This window comes from Falco naumanni, chromosome 1 (assembly GCF_017639655.2).
Source record: "Falco naumanni isolate bFalNau1 chromosome 1, bFalNau1.pat, whole genome shotgun sequence".
In the NCBI taxonomy this organism is placed as follows: Eukaryota; Metazoa; Chordata; class Aves; order Falconiformes; family Falconidae; genus Falco; species Falco naumanni.
In genome coordinates this window covers 104,774,586-104,786,684 of record NC_054054.1, presented here as the reverse complement: position 1 = coordinate 104,786,684, position 12,099 = coordinate 104,774,586, and the positions used below count along the sequence as shown (strand labels likewise).

Genomic DNA, 12,099 nt, shown 5'->3' with positions numbered 1-12,099 from the left:
CACACTCCCACACCACTAACTAATTTTATACATAATTGCTCTCAGCCTGGGGATTTGTGCTCTTTCACAGTGCCAAAGATCTATTTTGCTGCTTAGGCCCATGCTCTGTTAGCACATGGAATTAGATCATGATCATTTATCCGCAGGCAACCATGAGCTGCAAGATCCCTGTTCAATCCATCTTTATTTGTCAGAGTAAGGTTTAGCAGGGAATGGCTGGATTTTGATGCGACACGTTTTGTTAGAAATGTATTATCTATTATTTTTAGAAACACCAAGGACATTCTACTAACGCAGTCCAGCATAGCTGCCTGAAGACTGAAATGACCCCGGTAATAAAGACTTTACTGATCCAGCATGAGTTTGTGAGAGCTGTGGCGCTGCTGAACTCAGTGCTCTGAAGCGATGCTGGTGGTAGCATGGTGCTCTGTACTTTTGATATTGCACAAAATTTTAATATTGAGGGGGGGGCGGGGAAAAAAAGCCTCCCATGGGCCCTTTACTCCCCTGCTTTACCACTATATCACTGCATGGCGGTCAAGCATGCGGTGCAAATAAAGACACATAGGTAGCATGCACAATATGTACATACAAACCTCTCACAGCAAGACAGGGCTATGTGCGAGCTAGATTAAGAGTCCCCAGACTAAAAGGAGGGAGCCCACCATGCCTTCCTGCCAAGGAAGCGGAGGGCACAGAGCCCACAGGGGCTGAGCTCCTTCCCAGGGGAAAACACTCCTCCTACAGCTGGTCCAGTCCTTGCTGTGCCAAAATCCAGCATCTGTCACTCACCATCATTGAACCCGACTCTCCATCACTCCCTGATCTACGACACAGAGTGATACTTCACGGGACCTGACCCCAGTCCAAGCATGCATGGGAACCCCACTATGCTTGAAAGTTCATCTCGAATTGTGACAGTCTCACATCCCTCACAGAAAAGGCTTTTTTTCCCTGCTGGGAGAAGCAATCAAGGGGAAAATGCAGTCAAAATATGGAGTAATGTAACACGAAATAAGGAAGCAGACAGGACAAAAGGAAACATTCGAATCAAGGCTCACCGTCAAGTCTGGAGGGACTCTTACAATATTGGTTCTGCACCTGCATATTACAGGTCAGAGAATCTCTCACAGTCTCGAGCCAAACAACGTGTGCTTAACTGGAGTATGTCTTTCAGAAAGACACTCTAGAGCCAGACAACCCAGGTTTCTTTAGTGAACTGCATCCAAAGTTAACCATTGTATAAAAAAATATGCATCTTGTTTCCAGTTTGGATTTCAGACATTAAATTCTACCCCTGCTTTAAAGTTTTATTACACTTCAGCCTGCAAGACACCTCCAGGGTTAGATGTCTCCTCTCTGCACAAAGTCCCTGCAACCCATAAATGTGTTACATTTAGGATGCTCAGTCAAGCACTAGTGGTTCCTCATCCAGAACATTTAGCCCTGTCTTCCTTTCACCAAGACAAAAAATTAGCTGAAAGACCCATAAGGAAAATAATTGCTTAAGCAACTGAAAAGGATGGTCTGAATTCAGAAGAATTTGGCTCCCCAAACATCAAAATACTATGTTTGCCCATGCTTCCTACACCACCTATGCTTTCTACAGCAAATGCACTGATTATGATTTTTAGTGGTATTACTACTACTGCTATTGCCAGGGGCAGTTTTGCAAAGCTTTGATTTCCCATGTCAGCATTTCAGGCTCAGGTTCAATCCACCATGGTTTGTTCTCCCCAGCTTCACTCCTCCGCAGGGTGCTCCACAGCCCCTGCTCAACACCTGTGGCTCTGCACAGGTTAATGACTGTCACTCAGGAGTGGGACGTGCAGTGAAACGGTTCAAGGCTACAAGACAGTCAGCATCTCAAGGACCATTTCTGCCCCTAATTCTGCTCATTACACTTTGCTGCCTTTAACAAAATCTCCCTGAGCTCTGCAGTGGTCCTTATCGATCTGAGCAGCAGAAAGAGGAGTCCCTTCCACATTTTGCAGCTGCGATTTTGTTCTCAGAAACATCCAGGGATGCCGGGGAGTCGGGAAACCCATCAAATCGCTCACATCATCTGGTCCCCATAATGTGATGAACAAGGTAACACTTGCATCAGATTAGTGGCTAGCACACAGCCATGCAAAGGACTTTTGGGTTTGTTTTGCTTTTGTTGTTTCCTTGTTAACTTCTGGGTAAAGAAAAATTAGCAAAGGATATATCCACTTAGGGTCAGCCAAGCACATTTAATTTTCAGTTTCAGATTTTTAACTCTTCATAATAGCTACACCAGCATTTTAGAATAGCTACAGCATTTTAGAATGAAAAAATCAGAAAAATCAAAATGTTTTCCAGAATTCCAACATCCTGTTATTTTAACCCAAAACTCACCAAATGCTTCCCAAACCTGAGGAGCCACTTACTTTCTGACGGGACTGAGCCCTTATTCACCATCTGCCTATTTGTGCTTTCTCTGGTTTACATAGGGAGCACCGTAGTGTAAGTGTCCCCTAAGAGACATCACGCTGGCGGTACTTTGAGGAGCTTCATTTTGATGTTCTAGCAGCCTCCACCTTGAAAATCTCCTTAAAAAAACACCTTAAATGGCAAGTTTAGACCCATGAATGAAGGCCCAGCATTCGGGGAGATTTCTCCTGGAACATGGCAAGCATTGGGTAAGGCTGGGTGTCAGCCAATCTTCTCTCCCACGCCTGTCACCCCACGCACTCAGCCTCAATATTATGTTACTCTTACAGCTGTGGAGGATTTGACAATGAATTCTGACCCTCCCTCTGAGCACTGATGAGGAATGGGGAGAACAGCCAGCGAGTCCAAAATGGACAAATGCAGAATGGTGCAATTTGTCTGCAATACACCAAGAAGGAACTGGATATCTCCAGAGACACCTTCATCCCCTCCCCCCCACCAACCCCGCACCTTCTTCTCACAACAGCTCAGCCCAAACCATCACAGCCCACAAATCCTTTAAACTTTGAGCATTGACTTAACACTGAACAGCTGCCAGGCACTCATTCGCTTGCAGCCACGAGAACAGCTTTCTTATCAATAAATGGGGATTCCTGTGTATGCAACACCCAGTAATGGCAATGAAAACGACTCAAATGCCTTTGCGTTGAGATTAGGATATGCCCAAAAGGTTGCAGGCAGCAAAAAAAAGTGCTAAGTGCAGCTACAGGCCAAGCAAGATGCACATTGAAAATAAACAATGGAACAGTCCTCTTCGAGAAGTGTGAGGACAGCCAACGTGGGGGATGCTATAAAAACATCGACATTTGCTATAAATTGTTGTGCTTCGAAACCCAAGACGCTACAGTTTTCCTCAATAGGAAATAACTGGGCTATCTCCAAAAACTGTTGGTAAATGAGGACTTCAATGGCGACAATTGCATCAGTACAAAAGCAATCTCCTATTTTAGCCCAATTAGTGCTGTGCTAAATCATCAGCCCGGGCCTTGCCTTTTGCAGTTGAAAGAGGCACATCTGTGAGGCTCTTCTGTTGCATGTGTTTTATATTATACTCTAGCACAATATGCACAAACTAATGCTATTCTACACTTACACAGCACCTCATCTGGAAATCTGAAAGCGATTTATGAATGGTGGGCATCTGTGACATTTTACAGATGGAAATTGAGGCACAGAGGGATTCAGTAATTAGCCCCAGACTTGCACAATGAGTCAGCTGCAGAGCAGAGCCCATTATTTGTTGTGTAGTAACATCTAGTGTCCAAACACACATGGAGACAAGTCTTTCCCCCAAAACAACTGCACAAGCATACCCTAAAATGCCACCCATGTCTGCGTTCAGACCAAGACTGCTGAGGAACAGTCAATGTAAACGCATACCCTAAAGCACCGTCCCTCATGGCAGACAGGTCCCTCCATTCTTGTAATCCAAACGCCGGCCAGAAGAAGGGTTAATATGCTTGAAAGTTTGTCTGCTTTTTCCACATCAGTTGATCTAATAAAAAAGATTGATTCTCCCCACAAATCTGGCCTCACTTTAACAAATCATTTGATTTGACACAAAGGACTATATTCAGATACTTTAAATTCCACTTTAGTCCCTGAAACAAAGGTTTTTGGTGGGCTGAGTACTTAGAAACAGCCAATAGGAAACACCAGGCAGAGACACCCACCTTGGGTAGGGTTGGAAGCGCCTGAGCGCGGCCAGAAGCATCTGCAGATCTCTCTGTGCTGTAGTGCTTATGAGCCTATGAGGAACGTCACAGTGTTACAGAAAACAGACAGCCTTTGCTATACTTTCTAGAAATACAGAAGCGACTCACGCTTCTGAAGCGCTTCCAATACATAAGCCTAATGCCGTACTACCTTCCCACCTTGCCCAAGACTGTGGGCCAGATGCCTGGAGTGACATTCCCAAGATGCTGGGATGCAGATCACCAAGGGGTAGGAAAAGCCCATGACAAAATTCAATCAATCCAGGCACTTGCATTAGAAAATTTTCAGTTTCTTTACCCTGAAAAGACAGAAAAGCATTTGCAGTCAGGTCTCTCTTGCAACTTAAAACAGACCTAATTTTTAGTTCTCCATTATGCCCTCTTGGTCCTGCCTATATCAGAGTTACTGAACATTGCAGCTGGAAGGAGCTGATTTTACAGTGCTCCTGCCTTCAGGTCTACCTGTTCTTTACTTATCTGGCATGTTTCCTTCCAAAAGAGAGAAGAGCAAATCCTCATGCCGTGTGGTGCCACATACACCCTACGCTGCACAATTTTTTTCTATCTAGTCTCCAAGGAAGTTGTGGAATCCCTACTACGTGTTTCATTGTTCTTTTCAGAACAGTCTTCTCCCCCTCCCCAGACCTCAGACAGCAAGTCCCAGCCACACCAGGAGCAAAACATCTCTGCCTTGCTGCTTCCAAAGCGTTTATCCTACCTCCTAAAAATCAGTGTATTGTTTGGAAGCTAAATGACTAAGAGCAAATCATACAAGGAAACATCTTCAAGCACAGGACAACTAGAGGAATCCTAGCCCAAATTGCTGACAAGGAGGATCCCTTGCACAATGAAAAAAATCCCTACAAAACCCCTGCCAATATCCTCTAATGCCCATTCTCAGGTTAGCAGAACAACGGCATTAGTTAAGATTTTGCCTGGCTAAAACCTTAAAGGTGCACAGAAGCGTGCAACGGAGTAAGCCACACTTTAAAATAATTCAGTATCTTGTCTCCTCAGAGGGCCGTGATGTACAGGGGGCAGGACTAATCCTGCCCTCTGTGGACACTGAACGGGGCATATGTTGAAGAGGGCAAGGGCATGGCCACCAAGGGAGAAACTGAAGCACAAAGCGGGGAGGAACCAAGTAAACAAATCACCACTTATAAAAGACAAACCAGAAACGAGAGTGGCCTGTGTTGGGACCAATAACAAGGATTGCAGAAGATTTAGATGTAATTCCTGCTGACACAACACTTTCCCACGTGTCCTTGAACATGTCATTTAGTTCCTCTGCATGGCAATTCCAATATGAGGGTCAATACTAGGGCATGCCCAAGTAACGGAGGGGAGTAAGCAACAGCATCCCCAACTATGGAAGAGAATATGAAAGCGAATGAGGATAGAAACCAGAACTGAAGGATCCTTCTCTCCCACAAGGACTGGGACTGATTTCTCTGTTCACACATTGATTATTTTTTTTTCCCTCTGTTACAGTAAGAACTAAGAATTTCAAGGAAGGACCTGAAGTCATCATGCATTCCCAGTGCTCTCTGGTCTCCACAGCGAGTGCTGGGAATAGGTGTTGGGCATCTTCAGGTGCAGGGTCCCACCCAAGGGATGCAGTGCTGCAGATCTGAGGCAGGTCCTTCCCAGGCTGCCATCTCTGCCCTGCCCCACTACTGCCCACTCCAGCTGTGCCTGGGACGAACAACTAATGCTATGCTGAACGACTGCGGTTAATGAGGAATCAGAAGCACGTTCCATAACATCCGTGGGCAGAGCACACAAAGAGAGATGAACTACAGCTAGAGCGTGAAGCACGTCTCCGATAGAGGGTGGGGCAGAAAGACAGATGCTTATCCTAATTTAAGGCTTCATAGGAGCTTTTGGGCTAAGGGATGCTCATTTTTCTGCTGAGTGTGTGCTCAGCAAGGAGAGTAGAGAGGCAGATCAGCGTGAGCTCTTCATGCCCTCGCATACCGCTGCTTTCACAGAACCGGCCCTTTGGAGTAACTCGTCTGCTCAGCATATGTGCTTCTTCAAAGGTCCCACGATTTTCATCTTCCATAAAACCTGCACATGGCCATCAGGTACAAAGACTCCCATGTAAATTCCTGCTTCTTATTGATTAACCATCATTGGAGATATATGGTTGAGTTTAAAACCTTTTAAGTTGAGCTTTTGCACTGGCACCAGAGCACTTCCAAGCCATTTTACCATCAGTTTGGAGACATACAGTTCACGCACCAGCAAGCAACAAATAAGCTCTCATTTACTTTCAATCTTTAAAACCATTTCAGTTCTCAGGGGAGGCTGTTCAGAGACACCAGCACAAGTGTCACAGAAACACTTGGACATGAGATACCAGGCAGCGGCTGGCGAACCCCTCTCTTCACAGCAGAGCCTGCAATTGCAAACAAGGTCACAGCCACCTTCCCCCTGAGGGCTCAGCAGCACTCATCTTACCAAGCTGACCCCCTTTCTGGCTCTCCTCAACATACCACCCCCCAAGACTGATGAGGAGCACGAGCAAGTCAGGGAAAACAGGGGAGTGAGTTTTAATTGCGAGGAGGAGAGCATGACAGGCACCCTGGGACAGACCCAAGGTCTGCGGAGCCTGGTGTCCCCTCTCAGACACCGACACCAGGCAAAAGCGAGGAAAGCGCAAGCAGGGTGGCCCTCCCAGGTGCTCCTCGGGTGCTGACTGGGCAATTCCCTGAACTTGAGAGGAGCAGGGCATTTCCAGCTCCCCTCTTCCTTGCCCTCCAGATACTTGAGGGAAACTGAGGCAAAGAGCAGGCAGAGACTCACAGACAAGCCCCCCTCCCCTACGCTTCCCCCCACAAGCAAAGGGCATCCCTGCTTGCCATGGCCCCCCACCCAGGAGTGCACCCCATTTTGCTCTTAGGCTCTGCTTTTCCGTGATGTTCGTGTTGCCCACTTACGGTCCCGGTTGGAAAAGTAACCGTGCTGGCGGCCAGATGAACCTGCAGGGGGGAGACAAGGCAATTATCACTGGGAATGTGTCAAACCCTCGCCCTGCACAGCATTGGTTCAGCAGAGAAAAAGTTTACTCAGCTTGTGGAGCAAAACTTGGTAAGGAATGAAAGCGCCTTCGCTCTCCCCACTCGGCTCGTTTGCACTCTTGCCAGCACTTCCCCCCTTCCCACCCACAGCAAGACATGCATGCACAGACGGACACACTCGTGCTCTCAAAGTGCTGAAATAAGCCTGTAAAAGAGCCCCGTGCCTCTAGTGGAGATGATGCTTCCAAGAAATACAACCACAGAAAAACCTACTGAATGAAACAGGCTGAAGCAATCCATTCTGGTTGAATGTAAAAAGGGGCTTGGGGTCGGGTTTGGGGTTTTTTTTTGGATAACGGCAGGCATTGCCTCAACTGCACGCTATGGGGAAAAAATGGTCCCAGGTTCAAGAAGGGAGAGCAGCTGCTGTCACTTTGGCTGAGCCGTGGGAAGAAGAACCCGGCACCTTCCCAGAGGCTGGTACCTATGCTGAAAGGCAAGTTTGTGACAATAAGAAGAGAAAGAATCAAGGTGAGAGGGGGGAAAGCCTTTAACAGTACAGGCACAGCAGCATCTCCTAATGTTTAGAAAACCAGAGTACACCTCAGAGGGGGTGTCTGCCCCCAGCAATGTCAGGGCCAGCTTGTGAGCTGAGCCGGTTACCTTGTCTCTAGAGATTTTTCTATCTCCATGTGTAAAACCAGAGACAACTACTCCAACTGCCTTGGTAAACCAGTCTGAGGTCTGCGAAGACCTAATTATTTAAGTCTGTGAACCACAAAGCACTTTCAGCTGGAAAGCACAATATATGAGCAAATCAGTACCTGTGTTTTCTTGCACAGAAGGGTAAAAAAAGGAAAAATGTTAAACAAACTGAAGAAATAATTGTTTTTGTACCAAAAAAATCCCACAGCACTGGAGGATAACGGTCATACTGCAGTGATGTGCATTAGTCATGATCAGCACACATAAAATCATCTTGAAGATACTAACTACAAACAACTGTTACAAGATTTTACAAGAGCGTGTTTGTTGTACCAGTGTCTCGAAACATCACATTAAAAACAAACAAACAAGATCAGATAATTGCTTTGAATGTGGTTTTTGTTAAGTTTGGGGTCCTAGATGGCTTTGTGCGTATGCCTAGAAAGCTGAACCACAGGCTTGCTTGTTGTCCTCCTACTCATCTTCGCTGGGAGGAACAGGAGATGTTGGTGCAATCACACCAGTGCAAATCTGGACAAGGCCTGCCTGGAGTCCCTTAAGACCCTCAAACACTCACTAAAACCTACACAGATTTCTTTGGAGGACTGATGCTTTAATATTCCTCCAGCTCTTCTGTGTCACCTCAAGGTTTAAAGCACACAAGCAGTGGTAGCGGGCCAAGTCCGGTCCCACGGTCACAGCGTTACATTCCTTCTAGACCTATCCATTGAGGGAAGTAAATAGAGACTTGGCTGCTGGTGTGACTCCCAGCAGCTGCTTCCATAACACTGGGCAAGCACGGGATGTGTGGACGAACAGAAAACTGCCCTGGATGAACACCAACCCTATCTTACTCCATTTTTCTTAAAGAAATTCTGTCCCAGAAGGACCTGCCCCCACACCCCTCACAGGATTGCCCATGTGAAGAATCTTTTTTGGTTTAATCCAAAATTTGAAGTTCAAATGATGCTTATTCGGCAAGGATGGGATAAATCAGGTCAGGGACCCAAGGGCACGTTCCCATAAACTCCCACCATGGCTTTGCTCAAATGAGCAACCACATCACGTGCTACACCACTTGCAGTGCTTCTAGTCCTACCAACTCGAAGTAGAGGGAGCTGGACGACACTGCTTGCTGCTAGAAAACGCCATACGGAGAAGGTGATGGCCATGCCGCAGCCTCTCCTGCCAGTGTTACCAGCGCCAGCAGGGTCCAAGCTACGTCAGCATGTACTGCAACCTCATCCCTGGCTGCACAGGAGAGAGCACGCAGGTGGGGACCTGGGACACATCCTAAGCCAGGGCAGCAGCCTGGCTGGATCAAAGCATTACTATAAGCACAAAGATAGAAAATACAGTACTTATTGAAACTTTCCTGTTGCATGGCCAGGACCAGTTTTGCTCCTATGTGAGCAGCAGCTGCAACCTCCAAACAAAGTCAGCAGGACCCACACAGGGGAGTCTTGGCCTCCCACCGACACCTCTCTCCAGATAGTCCCACTCCTGATCCTTTCAAATGCGATGGGTCTCTAACTCTTTTACTTCTTATTATACATCTGTCTTAAGCCATAGTAGTGCCCTGCTTCACAGAAGACAAGTCAAAACCACTCCACTCCCTGCCTCTGCTACAGCAGACACACGATGGCAAGTGAGGATTGGGATGCAGCTCTAGTACCTTCCCCACCTGCCCAGGACAGCCAGCTAGGGGAGCTCCTATCCTTCACCTTCTGAGATGAGGCAGAGCAAAGCTCAATTATCCAGGTCAGCTGCTAAAGAAAGCATCACAAGCAGGTCTCAAAGAGCCTAGAAATTAAGTTGTCTCGGACTGCAGCAGCTGCCCTCCATGTCAGGGAAGGGCACATCAAATGCAAGAGGAGCGCAGAGAAGCAAGAGCTGAGCTACACTTTTTAAAACCCTAAGGCCAAGTCTGGCCAACCTGAGGTCCCAAAGCAATATGTGACAGAAAATTAAAGCCAAGTCAAGCCCCCAGACAAGATGCTGGAGGGCTACAAGGCCACACAGCACGTGTCTTGTACACTCACAGCTGAAGCACTTACGTGGGGAGTTCTCCTGAAACATCCTCTTTTAACTGAGATTGTCATTGCAGCCAGAACCCCAAAGAGCTGCGTCGATGCAGCACGCCGTTCTGTCACTGAACTCTATGCAAGAGGAGAACTGATGTGGAAGAAAATTAATCTAATCTTTCAGTGCCTTACCAGGTTTGAGGACTTAACAGAAGAGCAACCAAGTGCATCCTGCGAGAGATTTCTGGGAATGAGTGGTCACAGAAAATGGGTATGAGATATAAGTCACAGACAGTGCAACAAGCCACTCTGGTGCCAAAAGCCTTCCATCACTACAGAGCATTCAAGCTAACTGCAAGCCATAACAAAATTCTCAGAACCACTTAGTTTTGCACTATTAACTAAACAATATAATAACCACTATGCAATAAATTTTCTTTCATTATTCCACCATTAACAGCAACTACAAAGCACCAAGTTCTGCTTCTACTTTGAGGAGCAGATAAAGATTCCAGTTTAGTCCTTTCCAGTTAAAATGAGATAAATGTTTTATGCCTTCTGCAAGAACTGCAGAGTCAACAGAAATACCAAGGGCCAAACCCAGAGGGATCCCGTTACTAACTCAAGCTCCATCTAGAGTTAAACAGCATCCACACTGTGGCATAGGAAGCTTCTCCCTTTGCACAACAGTGCCAGGTCAAGATCAATGACATCAAAAAAACGTTTACAAGCTTTTTTCTGTAACAGCAACAAGAAAGAAAAAAACTAAATCACAAGAATTGCAAAAGAAAGGCCAGTCAAAGGTAGAAATTTATTCCACAGCCCTGCGCAGGGAATCCACTTCTGGACAGCTGCCTAAAACTCAGCATCCGCCTTCTGCTGGCTCAACCCCCACTGCTCTTGGCAGGTGAGATAGAAAATTGGTTATAAAATGAGCCCTATATTTTATAAGTTTCATAAACATTTTTTTTAATAAAAAAAACTAGAATATGAGGTATTCTCAGAGATCCTGTGCCAGAGAGTAATGTGGTCTAACTTGGAAACAGAGTTACCACCTGTTCATGGCACTACTCTTTTAATCTTCATTTCTGTTTTATGAGCTGACCAACACTATTTTATTAGCTGACAATTAGTTTAGGTTGATTTAATTAAACAAAATTGATTACACTCCCTCTTTCTTCCAGGGAAAATTTTCTGCAGGACCAGAGGTTTGAACAAGTCAGAGCCTGTATCAATACACCTATATTCCAGATCTTTTTGTCAAAAAACGTTAACATGACAATTCAGGTGTGCAAGTGGACACAGAGATGTTCTAGGTACGTGTTAAAAACAAAAGGCAGGCTCTGGCTTTCTGTAGAAGCAGAGGTGGCGGTTTGATATCAGGTAGCACTACTACTTAAGATGGACAGTATACCAGATCGGAGAGAGGTGGAAAACAACCTAATCTGAAAAAACTAACTTCTTATTTCTCAGGGAGATCAATTCCTTAAACCATGTGGCTGCAGAAATGCTTGAGTCAGTGGAACAGAAAGGGCAGTGCAGGGGTGGGATGAGCAGCAGGCATGGCAAAGGGGTAAATTGTAACGGCCACTGGAACATGGCTCATTTAGCTCAATGCAAAGGCGAACACATGGACGTTTTCTGCACGGCACTCTTAAGAGTTAGCACTTGATCTAGAGTTTGAAGTTGATGAAAAAATCTGTTGACGTCAACAGGCCCACAGGTGGTCATCTGCATCTTGAACAGATGCCTCTAAAATAGCTGTTGCACACCAGGTTTCCTGCAGGTGTTTGCACTCCTGCGAGCACATACACTCCTGCATCAGCATTCAGCTTAAAGTACCATGTGTCTGCAAAATCCTGGTCTACAGTGAAGACGACAGCATAGGGTAGAGATCTTAGCTGTAACACATCTTTGGATTTGTCTTTGTTGTTGCAGCTGTTTTATTCTTCTCCCTGCCCCGCCCCCCCCCCCCCCCAAATTTTTTTTTTTTTTTTTTTTTTTACTTTTGTAGAGCTATATCAAAAAGTCCTGATAGGGCAAACATCTCAAGTTCAGCACACATTATATGTTACATACACAGGTAGGTGCTTTAACTGTTAAAGCATTAGTCAGACTGAGAAAAGATAGCATTCATCCAGACTGGTTGTCTAG

At 45.9% G+C, this 12,099-nt stretch overlaps 1 protein-coding gene across 7 annotated transcripts in view; it reads right to left on the bottom strand.

Annotated features, from left to right (window-relative positions):
* Positions 1–12,099, bottom strand: part of COL26A1 (collagen type XXVI alpha 1 chain) — a 195,351-nt gene that overhangs the window by 52,127 nt on the left and 131,125 nt on the right. For 6 of the 7 annotated variants that reach the window (XM_040613961.1, XM_040613971.1, XM_040613990.1 and 3 more), the window contains one exon: positions 7,136–7,177. The exons of the other annotated variant lie outside the window; for it this stretch is intronic. In XM_040613961.1, coding sequence (XP_040469895.1) covers positions 7,136–7,177 — 42 coding nt within the window. The remainder of the gene's footprint in view (positions 1–7,135; positions 7,178–12,099) is intronic. 7 annotated transcript variants of the gene reach the window in all.